This window comes from Mesoplodon densirostris, chromosome 13 (assembly GCF_025265405.1).
Source record: "Mesoplodon densirostris isolate mMesDen1 chromosome 13, mMesDen1 primary haplotype, whole genome shotgun sequence".
NCBI classification, from domain to species: Eukaryota; Metazoa; Chordata; class Mammalia; order Artiodactyla; family Ziphiidae; genus Mesoplodon; species Mesoplodon densirostris.
The window spans coordinates 74,395,237-74,414,468 of NC_082673.1; the positions used below are offsets into that span (position 1 = coordinate 74,395,237).

At 40.7% G+C, this 19,232-nt stretch overlaps 1 protein-coding gene across 1 annotated transcript in view; it reads left to right on the forward strand.

The window, feature by feature from the left end:
• The first annotated feature begins 5,323 nt into the window (after nt 1-5,323).
• The window catches only part of DEPTOR (DEP domain containing MTOR interacting protein), a 151,103-nt gene continuing 137,194 nt past the window's right edge, over nt 5,324-19,232 (forward strand). The window contains exon 1 of the mRNA XM_060116042.1: nt 5,324-5,534. Coding sequence (XP_059972025.1) covers nt 5,413-5,534 — 122 coding nt within the window. The 5' untranslated portion in view covers nt 5,324-5,412. The remainder of the gene's footprint in view (nt 5,535-19,232) is intronic.

Sequence of the window (19,232 nt, forward strand, 5' to 3'; positions counted from 1 at the left end):
AATTATTTTAATTTTATTGAGACTTGTTTTGTGGCCTAGCACCTGGTCTTTCCTAGTGAAATTGCCACTTTTTTATTTGTTTTTTTTCTCCACCTTTTTTTATTCTTTCCTTCCTTTTCTGCCCCCTGTGGATTACTTGAATTTTTAAAAAAGAATGTCATTATAATTTACCAGTTGATCTTTTAGCCCTTTCTCTTTGCAATATTTTAGTAATTATCGTAGGGATTAAAATATACATCCTTGAAAAAGGAACCCGCCTACACTGTTGGTGGGAATGTAAATTGGTGCAGCCACTGTGGAAATCAATATGGAGGTTCCTTAAAAAACTAAAAATAGACTTACCATATGATCCAGCAATCCCACTCTTGGGCATATATCTGGAGAAAAACATAATTCAAAAAGATAAACGCACCCCAATGTTCATAGCAGCATTATTTATAATTGCCTAGACTTGGAAGCAACCTAAGTGTCCATCAACAGATGAATGAATAAAGAAGATGTGGTGTATATATACAATGAAATATTACTCCGCAATTTAAAAAGTTTACAAATGAGCTTATTTACAAAATAGAAACAGACTCATAGACATAGAAAACAAACTTATTATTACCAAAAGGGAAGGGGGGGGATAAATTAGGAGTTTGGGATTAGCAGACACAAACTATTGATACTATACACAAAATAGATAAACAACAAGGTCCTACTGTATAGCACAGGGAGCTATATTCAATATCTTGTAACAAACTATAATGGAAAAGAATAGGAAAAAGAATATACACATGTATAACTGAATCACTTTGCTGTACACCAGAAACTAACACAATATTGTAAATTAACAATACTTCAACAACAACAACAACAAAAAAGAAAGAAACAAAAAAAAAGAAAGAGAAAGAAAGAAAGAAAGGAAAAAAGTGGCCAACTCCAAGGTTATTTTGAGGAATAATTGTTTAACACATGTATAACCCTTTGAGCATGGCCAGTCACAGAGAAAGAGCTCAATAAATATAACATTATTATTCCATTAAAAAATTCTCAATCCCATCTAACTCAATGTCCCCTTTAAAAATAATAGAGGGCCTCCCTGGTGGCGCAAGTGGTTGAGAGTCCGCCTGCCGATGCAGGGGATACGGGTTCGTGCCCCGGTCTGGGAGGATCCCATATGCCGCGGAGCGGCTGGGCCCGTGAGCCATGGCCGCTGAGCCTGCGCGTCCGGAGCCTGCGCGTCCGGAGCCTGTGCTCCGCGACGGGGGAGGCCACAACAGTGAGAGGCCCGCATACCGCAAAAGGAAAAAAAAAAATAAAATAAATAAAAAAATAAAAATAATAGATAGTATGTGATGCTCACTTTATTTTCTTGTCATTAAATTCATAGAGAACATAAGCTTTCTAGGTGCATTATTTAAAAGAAAATCAATATGATGCCCTTATGCTGAAATATAGGGAAGAAATAGAAAAGGAAAATCACATATAACAAAATAATGTGTATTTTAATATTCAAATGACTCTAGTAGAAGGCCTAGTGTGGTCATCAGATATTTATAACTAATGAATAATTTTAGAATAACAGAATTAAGACAATATTTAACTGAATATTGCCATCACTTCTTTTTTATATTTGGTATTTTACAATTTGGCTTAATATATTCCTATGCAAATACACACACAGGCATGCAATATCTAACAAATGCACTGAAAAAGGTGTGCTGTTCTCATGGTACCACACAAATGGTGGGTGAAGCAATTTTATACAATGATGAACCTTTTTTGGTAAAGTTCTGAATAGAACAAAGTACAAATTTTTCTTGATGTATGCAATAATTGCATCCATGGACAATTCAAGATTACATTTTAAAAATTTAAAAATATCTTGTGTTTCTATGTAAAACCAAATTAGGTTAAAGCTCAGTTCACTGCAAACATGTTTTTCTTACCCTTGAAGATCCCACAGGACATAGGAAAGACATTCAGGATTTAGGAAAATTCATTTCTTCTTTGTGAGGTGTTGTCTCAAGAAAATGAGAATACCTAGTATCCCTAGTCCATGCTCACTAAAAGCCAGGAACACGCCCAATAAGGAGACAAACTACACCCTCCTCCCCAACCCCATCCAAATTTCCCCGAAGCCTTCCTGAGCGTGGCCCTTTTCCTGCAGGAGACCCAGTATCATTTAGTGTCATTGCAAAATGGACCACTAGGTGGCAGCATATACCAAAGATTCAGTATTTTTGACACCTTTACAGCATTAAGAACTTGGGAGTGAGCAGGGCTGGGACTGGAGGACCTCAAATTTATTTGTAATGTTTTATTTCTATCACTACAAAAAGTGACAAAAATATTGAAAATGGGTGCAAGTAATGAACACATGAATACTTAATTTTCTCTATCTTTACATTTAATTTTTAAAGACAAGTTCCCTTCTTAAATGATCAACAGAAATATCTGGACAGGATGTTGCTAAACCATCAATCTGCTTCCATTCACAGAAGGAGAATAAAAATTGTGGCAGCTGGAGATTCCAGACTTCCATTAATGGTTAAGAATAACGTACGTCTTCGAATACTATGAGAATGTGTAGACAAGAGCAACACACCACTTTGGGGAGTGCAAGGAGATAGCACAGAGAAGGTGGGGTTTGAGTTGTCTTTAAGATCAGGTGGGAATAATACAGGTATATACGAAGAGGCAATAACAGTAATGATAGCTAACATGCTATTAAGCTTCGTATTTGACAGTATTCTTTCACAGGTTTTAATCAAGTTCATCTTCTCACATTGCTGCTCACCCTCTTCCAGAACTATTCAAAGCGTGGTCGGCCAGCTGGTAACCATTACCTGTACTGAGAGACACTGAGACATACAGATATTGAGAGAAATCATTTATAAATGTTTATAGCAATTTGACAATTTTCTATCTTTTGACCACACAATAAAAAATTGGGGCTTGTGCTTTGTATGTTTTTTTAATTTCTTTTTTACTGTATTTTACCATAGTGTCAGTCTTCAGTGGATTGAAAACATACATACGCACATGCCTGTGCAAGCACACATGCACACACATTTGATCCTTATCTACTAAAAGTTTGAGAAGCACTGGCTCCAGAACACCAAAACAGCCAGAAGGCATGAAGCAGGTGAGTAGGGTGCGCTGGAGGAGAAGCCTCACATTTAATAGTTTCTACCTATGGCAAGTGGGCTTATTCAATTTTATTTAATCCTCCCAACAACCCAATGGGATTGGTGGTATGATCCCGACTTTACAAAGAAGGGAAAAAACATAGAAAATATAATGAACTTTCTCCAATGGAGCCAGGAGTCAAACCAAGATCTGCTGGAATTTTTAGCCCTTTGAAGATCTTGGATTAATTGCCATTTCAGCACCCTTCTCTCATCTAGCAATACCTATAGATCACACTTTATTCTGGGACCAGTTGCTCCAGAGCTCAGAGTCTTGGCATTTATGCTCACATGTCCTTAAGAGTCAGTTCACTAATGTTTCCCTAAGTTAGGAAAAAGGGTCTCTCTTCTAACCCAATGGAACATGGTGTGTCTCATATGTCAAAAGAAAGGTTAAAACAATAATAGCATGCCAATTCCCCATTTCCTGTTCACATCTATACACACACATACACACACACACACTCACAAAACCTTCTCATCAAGCATGAAAAATAAATTCTGCACTATCTCTCACTGGAGTACTGGTATCAGGTATGTTACTGACTTGATTTTTTTCCCCGTATGTTAAGGTGCTTTTTTTAATAGTTTTTTTTATCATAAACTTGTATGATAAACGTTTTTGATCTTGAACTTTTTATCAGAAACTATTAAACAAGAAAGGATTTTACAAAAAAAACATTTTTCATTTTTATTTTTCAGGTAAAGGAATCTGTCTGAATTCAAACCACACATGACTAGATTTAAAGGGAGAAAAACCAGAAGACAATCATAATAGCGATACAATTTACAATATGTAGATAGAGCTTTTGGATAAAACTAAATGTTGCTTGAACAATGGATAATTAGGAATAGGTAATTTTTTTTTCATTTTGCACTTTCGAAAAGCTTAAAACCATTAAATCAAAGAGAGATTTAGTGGGGCTAGGTCTGCACTTCTCTTTTCTTCATTCTGAAGGCCTATTAATAATAAAAAATTCTTTAGAGTTAACTTGAGGAAAAGTGTTTCGTCTAGCATCAAAAACTCATAATGGAAAGTATCTGGCAAGAATTTCTTCTTTTTTTCCTTTTCTTCTTCGTATTAAAAGCAGTAATGATATTAAAGAGAACATGTATTGAATACATAGCATGTACTTGGAAATTTTACGTAATGTTATTTCATTTAAGCCACACAACATCCATATAAAGTAGGAATTATTCCTGTTTTATCGATAGGAAATTGAGGCCCAGAAAAGTTAAGTAGCATAAGTTTGCAAAGTTGGTAAATGACAGAATCAGGATAGAAACTTCATTTTTGAGCTTGAAGCCCATGCAAACTTTTGATAGTCTATGTAATGATTACAGAATTAAAACATGAGCAACAGCCAGTTAATCTCGTTATCTCTGGGACCTCTACTTCTGTTAAACGATTTTCCTACTTTATGCAGAATTTGGATCAAGTTACCCCATCTCTCCGGAACTGCTTCCTGAGTAAAACGAGGACAATACTAATTTTATAATTTGTTGCAGTTAAAGACAGTAACAACTACCTGAAGCATCTTTAATGCAGCAGATTGTCAACAGATGATAGCCACAATTATTTTTATTTTGTGAAGGAAGAAACTGGGGATTAAGCACATTTGGTTACAAAATTATAGGTGTGGAGCTGGATCCCAGGTCTGTCTGATTCCCAGGCCAGCGTTCTTTATTGACTACACCGAAAGGTAAGTAAGCTGTCTTTGGTGAGGAGGTTGCTTTAATTTCTTAAAGCCCTGCAATGACATGTACAGACTTCATTGTTCACTATTTAGCTAAATTATTATTTTCACTCTCTGGCAATTTGGGACACGGACAGTATAATAAAAATGCCTCCACACTTGTCTAGTAACCTCCCCGCCCGTCCCCAGGATCCCACAGCATGAGCTTTGTGGGTAAAGGAAAACGTCCACAACGAACTCGACCTCAAACAGCACAATTAGCTCAGAACCGCCCCCCGCCCAGATGTTGATATTTTCCTCTCTCGGCCCCGCCCCCGACCACGCGGGGCTCCAGCCACGCCCCCAAGCTGGAGTTACTGGGGCGGACTCGCCGAGCTCCTCAGCCTACCCACAAGGGATTCCCTCTCCAGCCAATCGCGTCTGAACTACGGGACGGCCCCTAACAAAGATGGCGGTGGAGGCCTCAGTGAGGGCAGGCGGATTTAATACCCGAACCCGCGGCGGACGGCGAAGACAGAGGTAGCGGCGCAGCCCCGACCATGGAGGAGGGCAACAGCGCTGGCAGCGGTGGCAGCGACAGCAGCACCAGCGGGAGTGGCGGGGCGCAGCAAAGGGAGCTGGAGCGCATGGCTGAGGTCCTGGTCACCGGAGAGCAGCTACGGTAAGATGAGGGGCAGTGCCGGGGGAGGCTTGAGGTGGCACTGCCAGCCAGTGTCCGTGGCAGTCGCGCGCGCGCGCCGTGGCTCGTGGCTAGCGACTCGCGCGGAGCTCCGGGACGCCTGCGGACGCGTCGACCGTCCGCGCCGCGCCCCCGCTTAGCTGCTGCAGCCCGGCGCCCTGAGGACTCCGGACTGGAGCGGGGCTACTGAGGCGGACGCGGGTGGGCGCGCGGTGCTCGCTGCGCCCTCGCCCAGCTGCTGCAGCCCTGCGCCCCGCAGACGCGTTGCTGCCGACCGCGCGCGCCCTCTCTGCCCGGGCACCCGGGAGCTGCCAGGCCTCCCGGCTGACAGCTAGCTCCTCTTCCGCTCAGAGAACGAGAGGAGCGGGTGAAGGGCCCCCCGCCGGCCCCAACCCCAGCCCCTTTACTCCTAGATAAAAGGAGCCAGACCAGATCCCCTTCACTTAAGGTTTTACTTTTGGCTTGCAAGTCTGGCGTCACTCCCCTGAGCCTCAGTATTTTCATCTGTAAAGTGGGGCTGATCACGGCAACTTCCTTGAACGGTTGTGGTGGGGTCTAAACTGAGAACATTTCTGAAACACTGTACCTATCACTTAATTGGCACGTACTCATCAGTCATTATTTGGGTCCGCAAGGGGGCGTGGAGGCACCTTGTCCCGCTGCCCTGCTGCCAGCTCCCCCAGCGCGCACATTTTGGGCAGCAGGGTCCATTGGCCCCCGGCTGCTGCAAGAATTGGGACTTGATGTGTGTCACTGCGTCCAGGACAGGCAGTTACCCCCAGATTCGGGCCCCCCTCCCGCCCACTTTATCATTCCCATGCCATCCTGGTCCTTCTTGGATTCATGTTTGAGAATTCTCCTTATGGTATGACCGGTTCCGCAGCTGCCCGTCTTGTGGTCATTAATCAGTTTGCCAGGGGGAAAAACCTCTTGGCTTTACAGTGGTTGAGTCAAAACTTGCATGCCGGCCCCTGTCCCATCGGAACGGTGCGCTTGCCTCTTACTTCTAGTTCTTGGCCTGAATCTCCAGGCTCATTTTGGTTTCTAAAATGCTGTGTTTCAGGACCCGAAGGAGAGAGACTCTTGCAACGATCCCTAAAGGTTTGGTAACCACCCTGCTTGCTGCCCTTAAATTGAGAAAGTAAATTTTGGAGGTCAGAATTAATTGAGCTTAAAGTTACAAGAGGCAAATTGCGCATTTCTATCCCTTGATGATTTTTTAATGTATAGTCAGAATTAAAGGGAATAAAAGCTTCTTTTCCATCAAGAGATTTTCTAACTGAAAAAAATCAAAATAAAGCTTTTCTGATTCACCTTGAAACACTTTAATAATTTATCTGCTCCTCAATTGGGTACGTTTCACTTCCTTTAAAATAATAAACTGCAGGGTGCCTCTGTTTGTACAGAAAGCACTTTCTCCTTCGAGATGCTTAAATGCCCCTTCCTTGGTTGGGGAGGTCGCCAGAGCACTTCTCCTCTTCCCAGGCACCCCACTGCACGGCAGCAAGTTTGAGGGGTAGCCTTAGTGTGTCGGTAAGGAGATAGAGGGCTGTCTCGCAGTCGGGTGACATAGACCTGGGTTTGAATTTCTGCTCAGCCACTTTGTTGCCAAGAGTTAACATTGTTAAGTTGTTTTGAGGAGGACTTTAAAACCAGAGTGAATCTGGGTTTGCTGCTTACTACTGTGCGACCTTGGACAAGTTACTTAACTAAGAATGATGGGTAATAATGGAGCCTACCTCTGTATCGTGATGAGGATTATTAGATGAGTTAGTGCTTAGATCAGTGCCTGGGATATAGTATGCACCATGCCAGCCTTAGCTATTATAGTTCTGTGACTTTGGACAAGTTAATTCACTTCTCTGAGCCTGTTCCCTCATCTGTAGAAAGGCAACGAAGATAGCACTTCATAGGGTTGTTGTGAGAGTTTTCCCCTGGGCTTCATGTATTGAAGAGCATTCAACAAATGGTTGTTGGAATTAACGAGTGTTATTGGTCTCTGTGTGTCACCACACGTGACTTCCAGCTGAGCAAGATCTAGCAGAAAGGATTGGTTGGTGGTTAAGAACACAGGCTGCCTGGGTTCTTGTTTCTGTCTCCACCATTTATTAGTCCTGTGACTTGCGGACAATTTACTTAACTTCTCTGTGCCTCCGTTTTACTTCTCTTGCAGGAATTTTGTGAGGATTAAACGAGGAGATGCTACATGTAAAAGGCTTAGTAAATGTTAGTTACTTAATTTTACTTTGGGAAACTGTCATCGTTGCTTTTTAAAAATCTCTACCATCTTTGCACCATGCTGAGTACAGAGTACATAGTAATTACTCGAATATTTGAATAACTAGTGTATATAATTAAATATACTATTGTAAATACAGATAATGTAATATTCAGAATTTAGGGATTTAAGTGGACATGTATGCCCCTAGCTTCTTGGTTACCGGAAGAACCTCTCATAAAGGAGTAGGGATGCAGCCCTCCTGGCTGTCACTGTCACAACATGTTTTCACATCCCTAACTGCTTTCTCACTGGCTGATTGTGGGGACTTTGTGATGTCCAGGCATACTGCCTCTAATTGCTATACACACACACTCACTCACACACTCACAGACACACAGACAATTGCTTCTCTCTGCCTTCTCTTTCCTTTCCATTGCTTTCTGGGTCATCAAAGATGAAGTGAATGAAGGTGGTAAGGAAAGGAGACACCAGGATTGGGATTTGAAATACAAAGTTTGGCTTCCAGGTCCAGCTCTGTGAATTTTATTAATTTAATATTTATTTATGGATGTATATATGGATGGATGTATTTATTTTGAACTACTTTTTTTTTTTTTTTTTGCGGTACGTGGGCCTCTCACTGTTGTGGCCTCTCCCGCTGTGGAGCACAGGCTCCGGATGCGCAGGCCCAGCGGCCATGGCTCACGGGCCCAGCCACTCCGTGGCATGTGGGATCTTCCTGGACTGGGGCATGAACCCGTGTCCCCTGCATCGGCAGGCGGACTCTCAACCACTGCACCACCAGGGAAGCCCACTATTTTGAACTACTTTTGCTTGGGCAAGCCAGTTAGCCACTCTGGGCCTCAGCGACTATGCCTGCAGAATGGTAATAATAATATCCTCCCATGTAAGATCTGTGGTGTTGGAGCAAATGGAGTATAACGTGGGAAGAAACTTTGTAAAATAAATCAATAAATCAAGAGTAGTTGTTGCTATGATTATTATAAGCTCCAGATGTGAAATTGGGGGTTGGCTCCATAATCCTGACACTTTGGTAAGGGCAGCTGGTTGCATAAGGATATGAAATTGAGTAACATTTAAAAACATCTCCTGCTTTCTTCTCCAGCCTGACTGCAGGATCCTTTTCCTAATCTCTTTGTGCTTTCCCTTGTCGTAAAAGATTTTACTTCCTTGCTCAATGTATCTGAGTATTTTTGTATCTTAAAACTGCATTTGGATACCACTTCACATCCCCAGGATGGCTATAATCAAAAAGACAGATAATGAGAACTGTTGGCAAGGATGCGGGGAAATTGGAACCCTTACACACTCCTGGTGGAGAGGTAAAATGATGCAGCCACTTTGGAAATCATTCTGGTATTTCCTCAAAGACTAAACATAGAATTACCATGTGACCCAGCGATTTTACTCCTAAGTATGTATTCAAGAGAAACAAAAACATATGTCTACATAAAAATTTGTACACAAATTTTCACAGCAGCATATTATATAATAGCCAAAACCAGAAACAGCTCAAATGCCCACCAACTGATGAATGGGTAAATAATGTGTGGTCTTTTCATACAAGGGAGTATTATTCAGCAATAAAAAGGAATAAAGTACTGATATATGCTACAACATGGATGCACCTTGAAAACATGATACTAAGTGAAAGAAGGCAGACACAAAAAGACACGTATTAGGAGGTTGGCCAAAAAGTTCATTCGGGTTCTCCATGTTACGGAAAAACCCGAACAACTTTTTGGCCAACCCAATATGATTCCATTTATATGAAATGTCCAGAATAGGCAAATCTGTGGAGACAGAAAGTGATTGCCAGTGGCAGTGGGGAGGGGGAATGGAGGGTGATTGCTGATGGGTGTAGAGTTTCTTTTGGGGATGATGAAAATGTTCTAAACTTGATTGTGGTGATGATATCATAACTCTGTGGATATGCTGAAAAACCATTGAATTATAGACAGTAAATGGGTGAATTATGTGGTGTGTGAATTATATCAATAAAACTACTACAAAAATGCATTTGGATGACACATTAGAGTGATGAAAGACAAAATATTAAAACTTTAAAAATAAACTTTATGTTTTCTTTTTGGATTGGCCAAAGAATGCGATGATATTTATCATTAACTTGATAACACATTACTGCCACACCAGATGGGACTGATATTTTACATATATCTTTTTATGGTATTATTCCTGATACAGCACAGAGAAAATATACCATAAATAGTCCAGAAAATTGTCTCAGAACATTCCTGATTTGAAGATAATTAACCATATAAAAATCATTCATATTACTGAGGTTTCATACGATGACTTTTTAAATAATTATTTTTATGTTTTATATATAAATCTTTTATCTTGAAATTTGTCATGCAATCATAACTGACATTCTAATTACAGCATCCAAAATCCACCTTATGTTTCTTCTATAGATTAATCCCAGAGATACTTAGCAAGAAAGTGGTTTGTAATAGAGCATTTAAATAAAGAAGGCCAATGAATATCACTGTTCTCTCTGTGGTAATGGTAGGCATGATAATAATAACAATAATACTTATATGGCATATATTACCTGCCAAAGACTCTTCCAAGTGCTTATATATACTATTAGAAATATATATATATTAATATATATTATCAAAAGCATATATATGCCTTTAAGCTTTATAAGCTACTCTGTGTAGAAGATATACTTGTTAGCCTCATTTTACAGATGGGAAAACTGAGGAATTAAGTATGTAAGCTAACTGGCCATAGAGTTTTCAGCCAGAAAGCGCTAGAGCTGAGAGTTCTTGCTCTTAAGCAAAATGCTAGATTACAATTTAGAGGGTTAAGAAGTGTCAGGGTGGGCTTCCCTGGTGGCGCAGTGGTTGAGAGTCCGCCTGCCGATGCAGGGGACACGGGTTCGTGCCCCGGACCGGGAAGATCCCACATGCCGCGGAGTGGCTGGGCCCGTGAGCCACGGCCGCTGAGCCTGCTCATCCGGAGCCTGTGCTCCGCAACGGGACAGGCCACAACAGTGAGAGGCCCGCGTACCGCAAAAGAAATAAAAAGAAAAAAAAAAAAAGAAGTGTCAGGGTAAGACCAATGTACAACAGAATCATATATATAAGACTATGATATTCTGGTATGAGAACTTTTGCAAACAAGCAAGTAGACAAATGACTTTTCCCTTCTGTCGGGAAAAAGCTAATTAATTTCTAGAAGTGTTTATGTTTTGACGAGATAGAACTTTTAAAGTGGGTCTCCCTTGCCATATGGTTTTGAAAACTTAATTTGAACTCATTCTGAATTTGTAATCATTTTAATGGGAAGATAAATTACAGTTCACTGTTTTGCCAGCTGTGAGGATGGGAGTGGGGTAGGGGGAGAATTAAGAATGTAATGAGGGATGCTTAAATAAGAGAGAAAACACCTCAAGCTTTTCAGTTATGCTCATCTACCTAGACTAAATATGCTAATTACAACAGTCTTATCCAGTCATTAAAGCTGGGTCCCTAAAAGCAATTTACGAGGCAATGAGTTTTAGCTAAGTTGTAGGAAATTGCAGTTCTTTCAAATTGTTTGATGTATTGCCTTTTTGCTACACCAGACTGCCTTTCCAGACTCCTACAGCCTTGCTGTTGCCTTTTTCATAAAAACATGTTAAATCAGTATTGAGTTGCTTTTCTGAATTTGCTTTGCCAATGTTAATGCAGTATGCAGATAGAAGGTAAAAATCAGCTTCTGGAACCAAAGGCCAATCTACAATAAAGTAAATATGAGATATGGAATTTAGAGATACAGAACAGAACAAGGAGAAATACAGCTGACCCCTGAACAATGCGCGGGTTACGGCACCCGCCCTCTGCACAGTTGAAGATCCGAGTATGACTTTATAGTCAGACGTTCTCTGTATTCCTGGTTCCCCATCCACAGATCCAATCAAACATGAAATATGTAGTACTGTAGTATTTATATTGAAAAAATCCAAGTATAAGTGGACCTGAGCAGTTCAAATCCCAGTTGTTCAAGGGTCAACTGTAGTTTGTTTTATTGCACTTTGAACTTAAGGAACTTCAAAATTGGCTTAGAGAATGTCTTAGCGGGTAGCCCCCTACTGGTGTCCGTTAATATGGAAGCCTAGCTCTACTAGACATTGTAACCAAAGGGAATAGAGGGAAAGCTACTGCCCAGATGCTGCTACTGAAATGTAGGAATCCAAGCAGGAGGAATATGCTTTTATTCTTCTAATAAGCAGAGAGGATATCCTGGCCTTGGTAAATTACCACCTGTTCAGATGAAAAAGGGAGAGCTTTAGGAAATGGCAAATGACTGTATTTGGAGTCAGTGCAGACAAGCCTCGTGTAGAGTGATGAGCTGCCTTTACACCAGAGGCTTTTCTCATATACAGACCCTGTTCCTATGAACATCTTTTCTGCTTCACACATTGGATGTGGGGACAGCAGGCACAGTCCTGGCACATAGCAAGCTCAGTAAAGACTCCTTTCTCCCCTGGAGAGAGAGACTGGGAAAGTACTTTGTCACTTGCCAAAACCCTCATGCAAATGGAAGACACTTAGTAAGTGCTCAATACATGATTGTGGAATTATTTTACACCTTCATGCACTTATTCTTATGTAAACCTGTTTTTGAAATGAGTGCAGTGTTAATTGTTTCTGAGTAATATGTTTGTGATTACTTTTCTAAAAGGCCAATGCTGATATTTAGGTTCTGGCTCCTGTCGACTTTGGAATCAATAAACCTGAAAATAAGTTATTAAATAAACACACCTCAAATAAAGAGAATGAGAGGTGATGGATGATTGTTCTCCTGTCCTAGAATTTCTAGTATTTATTTGGATCAGGAACTCACGTCCCTTTATTAGGTGGCAGCTCTTAAATTGTTGGTGTCTATGAGTTTAGTGATTAGGAAGAGACAAAGGAAACAATCATCAACCCTCTTTCTACCTAGTAAGTCATCACACTTTTCTCTCTTCCTCATTATCTACCAAGGAGAGATGGGTCCCAGATCTGGGATCCTTGTCCCTGTATTATCAGCTTTAACCAAATTTGGAAGCTTATGTCAGTGACTGTTTTTATGGATTATTAGATGCTGGGGGAACACCAGTGGAGACAGAGTACGGGGAGAGAGCTTAGCGGATCAGACAGCCTGCCTGTAAACAGATGTTCCCGTGACAGTGCCAGCAGGGGCAACAGGAACTATTTTCATCAGGGCTGGGATGGCCCCAAACTGGAAGAGTTCAGAGAGAACAGGAATATACTCTCATCTGCACAAAGAGTCACTTTTCTGTAGCTTTTCAAATATTTTTAAGGTTGAGTAGGAGAGGCGAGATGGAGAAAGAAAACACACCTGGGAGTGGGGGACAAGATATCCTTTCGTCTGTGCAGTTTTCTGATAACAGCTGTTGCTAGGGTGTGGCAAGAGGGGACAAATGCCAGAGCCTCCAGCTGGGGGAAGCTCATGGCAGCTGCAGAGGAGGTAGATAGCAGCTAGTGTCATCAGAGAAAGGCTCAAATCTTTCCACTTGGAACCTTTAGCTGCTTCTGGTGATTTTCTTGTTGGTGGTGGTATGTGTTTGTTATTTGTTTTAATCCTGATGACACTGTCTCCCTGCAACACTTGTACCTACAGATTTCTGATTCTGATATTTACCCAGAGGTTCCTTTCATTGAAGTAAACTGTGGCTCAGCACCCACTTAGGTCCTGGCCTTATTTTGATCATCCAGCTCTGTGAGGCTCTCCTTTGGGTGGTGAAACTGTTACAGCCCCAGAGAACCGAACCTTGTGCTTTGTGGCAGATCAGGTAGGCTTCAGAAGGACCAGTCCTGGTACAGAATGCCCAGTAGCTTCTCTGATCATGACTTAAAGTGTGAGAAACAAAAGAAGATCAGAATGAACATTCTCTCGTTAAGAGAGGAAGCCTCATTTCATGCTATCCTGTTTTCATTACAGTTAGCTTAGTCCCTGTGCTTTTATTATGTGTGAAGTTGGCCATTTTCTAACAAGTTATAAAATTCTGGAGGAATACACTATGAGTGGTGTGTCCACAAAACGAACAAACAAAGAAACAAAAAAAACAAGGGTGATTGGGAGGGGGTTAGTGTAGAGATATATAATGAGGTACTGGTTTAAGAACAACCAGTGTATAAATGTGCAAATTTACAAAAAGGATATGTTAAGAAAGGATTGTTTTTTTCCATCTTAAAAAAGGATTTAGCACATTTTCTGTTGAGGATCCTGGGTTAGTTTTCTGTTTAAAATGCAATTCTTGGGCTTCCCTGGTGGCGCAGTGGTTGAGAGTCCGCCTGCCGATGCAGGGGACATGGGCTCGTGCCCCGGTCCGGGAAGATCCTACATGCCGTGGAGCTGCTGGGACTGTGAGCCATGGCTGCTGAGCCTGCGCATCCGGAGCCTGTGCTCCACAACGGGAGAGGCCACAACAGTGAGAGGCCCGCATATAGAAAAAAAAAAAAAGATGCAATTCTTTTTATATGGTTTGCACACTATTTTCAGGCACATATACTGAGTCCAGTAAAGCGTGAACTTTTGGATTGTAGAAGGGTTATGATTTTTCTCTAAAGCCGAAGCTGTTCTAAAATAAGTTTATTAAAGAGTAAAACAATAAATGAAGCACACACATACACAACACAGATACAACAGATGAAGTGATAAAATGATAACTATTAATACATTTAAAAAAATTTGCTCATTACTGGTCTGTACCAAATAGCATGACTTATTTGTGGTTTCTAAGGTTTTCTTGAAATAACCAGAGATCACAGATGAAGTTGCTGAAAAGGATTACATGTTGATTATATTGGATTGAAAGTACAGGCCTGAAGAGTGTATAGACTGGAATCAGAATGCCTCGGCTTAAACCCTGATTCTGTTATTTACCAGCTGGATGACCTTGGGTTAGTTATTTCATGAATCTGTGTCTTAGTTTCTTAGTCTGTAAAGTGGTGATGAAAATAGACTTCAGTAAATTGGTCTTAGAATGATATGTTGATATTTGTATAGCACTTAGAACTATGCCAGGCAGTTAGTGTTATAAGTGTTTATTAATAAATAAATATTGGGGACAAAAATAATTTACTTTATTAATGACTGTTTTGTAGACTCTGATAGTCAAACCTAACAGTGGGTATAACCTGTCCTCATGAGAGAGGATGAATAGACCTTAGTTGCCATGATAAAGTACACTTATCCTACTACCATACTTACAAGGGCCAAAAGTTATCACAGAGTATTTAAGGACATTCAAATATAAGGAACAAGAGTGAACTAGAGCTTTTTCCTCCAACATTTTATTACAAAAGATTTCAAACATACAGAAAAGTGTAAAGAATTCTACAGTGAATGCCCTTTTCTCCACCGCTTGGATTCCACAACTAACATTCCACCGTGCTTGCTTTAGCACGTGATACAAGATACTGATTATAGTTCTCTGTGCTATACAGTAGGTCCTTAACTATCTATTTTATATATAGTAGTGTGTATCTGTTAATTCCAAATTCCTAATTTATCGCTCTTCCCCACCTTCCCCTTTGGTAACCATGTTTTTTTCTATGTCTGAGTCTATTTCTGTTTTGTAAGTAAGTTTGTTTGTATCATTTTTTTAGATTCTATGTATAAGTGATATCATACGTTATTTGTCTTTCTCTGTCTGACTGACTTCACTTACTATGATATTCTCTAGGACCATTCATGTTGCTACAAGGTTCTTTTTTTTTTAAGAGATAAAACTTATGTATAATGAAATGCACCATTTGATGAGTACTGACTAAGACATATATCTGTGAAACCCAAACCCCTATCTGGATATCTTTGAATGCTTTTGGCTGCAAGAAACAGAAAATCGACTCAAACAATGTATTCACTCCCGTAACTGGAAATCCAGGAGATGTGAATAACCAACTGATACCATGTGCATACATAATTATATTTCTTCTGAAATAATACTGTATCCTTAGAATTATGATACTCTGCTATAGAATTGTCATCTATGGAGTCCTTACCTCCCTTTCCTTTCCAGGACTCAGCAGAAGTGCTGCAAAGCTGAAGGAAAGGTTGGATTTTACCTTTTTTTTTTTGCGCTACGCGGGCCTCTCACTGTTGTGGCCTCTCCCATTGTGGAGCACAGGCTCCAGACATGCAGGCTCAGTGGCCATGGCTCATGGGCCCAGCTGCTCCACGGCATGTGGGATCTTCCCAGACTGCGGCACGAACCCGTGTCCCCTGCATCGGCAGGTGGACTCTCAACCACTGCGCCACCAGGGAAGCCCCTGGATTTTACTTTTTGAAGCCAAAACCTGTTTCAACAGCAGCATGAAGGGCTCTGCTGTCCTGCCATATCCAGGCAGGAGTCCTCTCAGTGTCTCATCACTAGTTCTATGAATAATTTCCAAAGTCCATCTAGATGACAGACACTGGGTTAGGTGCTGGGGACAAGAGGAGGACCTTCATTTTCCAGACTTCCCTCTGTCATCACTTGTATCTCTCAGTTTCAAGCACGCTTTTGGCCTACTGTGGATCAGAAACTTTATTTTCACTTTTATGGTTTAAGATTTCCAAATCGTGAAATAAACCAAGTGCAAAATAATAAAAAGCCTATTAATCTTAAGATAACATTTCTGGACTTGCTTAAGGCAAGAGTCCTTTGTTCCATTTGTATTTGTCCTGAAGCAAAATTAATTTCATGAAGGGGTGGATACCTTAGGGGAGTGGAATCTACAAGGATGCCAGGGTGGGAAAGGGCAAGTAACGTATATTACATGAATTTCATGCCTCGTATATCTTTGCATAATAAATTTGTTTTAAAATATGGATACATAATAAAATAATTTAATAAATTCATATGTTAATGATGTAGTATAATTCAGTAAGTATAAAAATTGAGAGAAATGGAAAAGACATTATTGAAAATCTAAGGACGGGGGAGTGTCGAAGATGCATTTATGGCAGAGAAGGACACTTAGGAATGGAAGCCATGCATCTAGCACAGGGGAGATCAGTGACTCAGAAATTCCTGCAGGGCAAGAGGGATCAATGACAAAAGAAAGACATAGGCCAGAGACCTAGGACATGAGTCTGAGAGATGATAAACAGCTTATATCATGGGAAACCTGGCCAGAAGCGGGTCTTCAGGTTCTGGGTTGCCCTGAATATGTGACTCTTCTCTAACAAGCATGGGGCAGTAGTTTGGTACAGTACAAAGATCTTCCCATAACTTGTAGGGAAATTTGGTACAAAAGAGTGAGAGATGATGATAATCATTGTAGAGGAGGGTGATCAGGGTTTGTGTTTTTATATGTGGATTGTAAAGTGAAGGACAGTTGGACAGTTCAGGCATTTACTAAACAATAATAATAACAAAATGTCAGGTCCTATTCTGTGAGCTTGCATGTATATTTTATTGAATTCTGGTAATAATTCTGTCATCCCTATTTTTAAATGGAAGAAGCTAAGGCATGAGCAGTTTGACCAGTCACATAAGTAGTAAGTATGGGAGCTTAATTTTGAATCCAGGCCTCTCAGAATTCCTACTAGGTGCAGACAACTATGGAAACAACTCTGTAAACTATCAAGCAGTAAGGCCCTTCCTTCTTGCCTTCAGGTCACAGCCTAAGCCAGGTAGAGAGGGGGAAAAAGACATATGCATTTAAATAATATATGGCGGCAGTATATAAAGGGCGACATGTAGAGTGGTTTAAACAATAAAGGGGATTTCTTGGCTTATGTAATGTTAAATTTCAGAGATATGTAGACTTCACTTGAGGTTTGATCAGGATTCCAGGTCTATTTCTCTTAACTTCTCTTGATTCTACCTTTCTCTGTGCATTAACTTTGCCTTCGTGAAGGCTTCTTTTGCAGTCATATGATGGCCACTAGCACCAGTCAGACTGAAAAGAGAGGACTGGCTGCCATCAGCCATCTACAGCAGTCTTGAGCTTTCATGTTTTTGGATCATCTTGACTTACAGACTCACAAGATACTAAAGCAGAGCAGAGTCCTTCGCTGGTTGTCCTAGGCTTACCCATCTGCAATATTGTGGCAAAAAGGCTGGTATTACCCTGACTGCCTTAAGTCAAGCAGCAGCCCCCCACCTCCTCCTTAGAGGCACAGGTAGGATCATAGCTGCTATACTCTGGTGAAGGGTTCATTGGGTGTTGTAGAGATAAGCCCAGTGTCCTCCACAAATGATAATTTGGGCTCAATGATGAGAAACCAGTGGGAAAAAAATTGTACAGGGTACGGTGTAATTAAGGCCAAATTTTAGGAGAAATAACTTAAAGTTGCAGGGGGGGAGCTTATACAGAGAAGAAGAAAGTGCTCACAGAAAAGCCACAGAGAAGATACAATGTGGGAGAGGTTAGGAGACATTGGCATACATCCTGGACCCTACTGCTTTCAAAGTAATTTTCCCTGTAAACTTCCCCATCATGATGGTCACCTGTTCATCACCCATATGCTCCCTCCCTCCCCTTTCACCCCTCACTACCCTTTGAAATGGAAGAGATGCCTCTGGTGTTCAGGGTTTGCTCAGTAATAGAAGTAAAATAGAACTCTCAACAGATGACTAAAATGGCAGGTGGCTCAGGTTCAAATTGCAAAGAATGATTTTTGCATCACTTGGGTTTTGATGTCTTTCCAAATAACACCTCCACCCAGAAAGACTCCCAGCCAAAGCTGTATAAAAGTTATCTCTTTGTTTAAGCAGGCTGCTTTAGGAATCATTAAGATGCAGACTTTCTGAGGAAGTTGCAAAATGTTCTTCACTTACATAACTCAACTAAGAAAGGTCTTTCAGGTCATGTGTTTTAATATATTTTGTCAATGTTTTCCCTCCCTTCTCCAGAAATTGGAAATAGGAGCTACCTTCGATTATCAAGAAGGCAGATTTTTCACTACTGTTAGTAAGATTTAAGCTTATATCTCATTGCACCATTGCATTGACTTTACAATGGCAACTTTGGCACTGATTTTGTACTGCATCTTACCATAAAGATAACGAATAGGAATAAATCCAAATTTATTCTTATGATTTTATTCTTGGAGAATACTGCATGAATTTAGCCTTTTATTCTTCAAAATGGGTGGTGTGTGTACAAATGCAATAAACCTTTTGTCCTCAAGTCCTGACAAGAAACTGTGATATAAAATTGTGACTTTTTCTTATGCCTGTGTTGGCTACAAAAGAGAGAAGCTCCAGTTAAACCCATTGAGAAGCATCCATGAAAGCTGAGAAGCTGGGCTTGGAGCCAATGCATTTGTCTACATGTTCAACATTTGCTGACTTGGCAGTAATCGGGGCTTTAAGCCAAGAAGAGCAGAGTCTGATTATTCAGGACTTTATCATAATTTACAATTATGATACCTCAAGTGGAGGTGCAGTGGTTAGGGCCAGGAATTCCTTAGAAACCACAATTCCA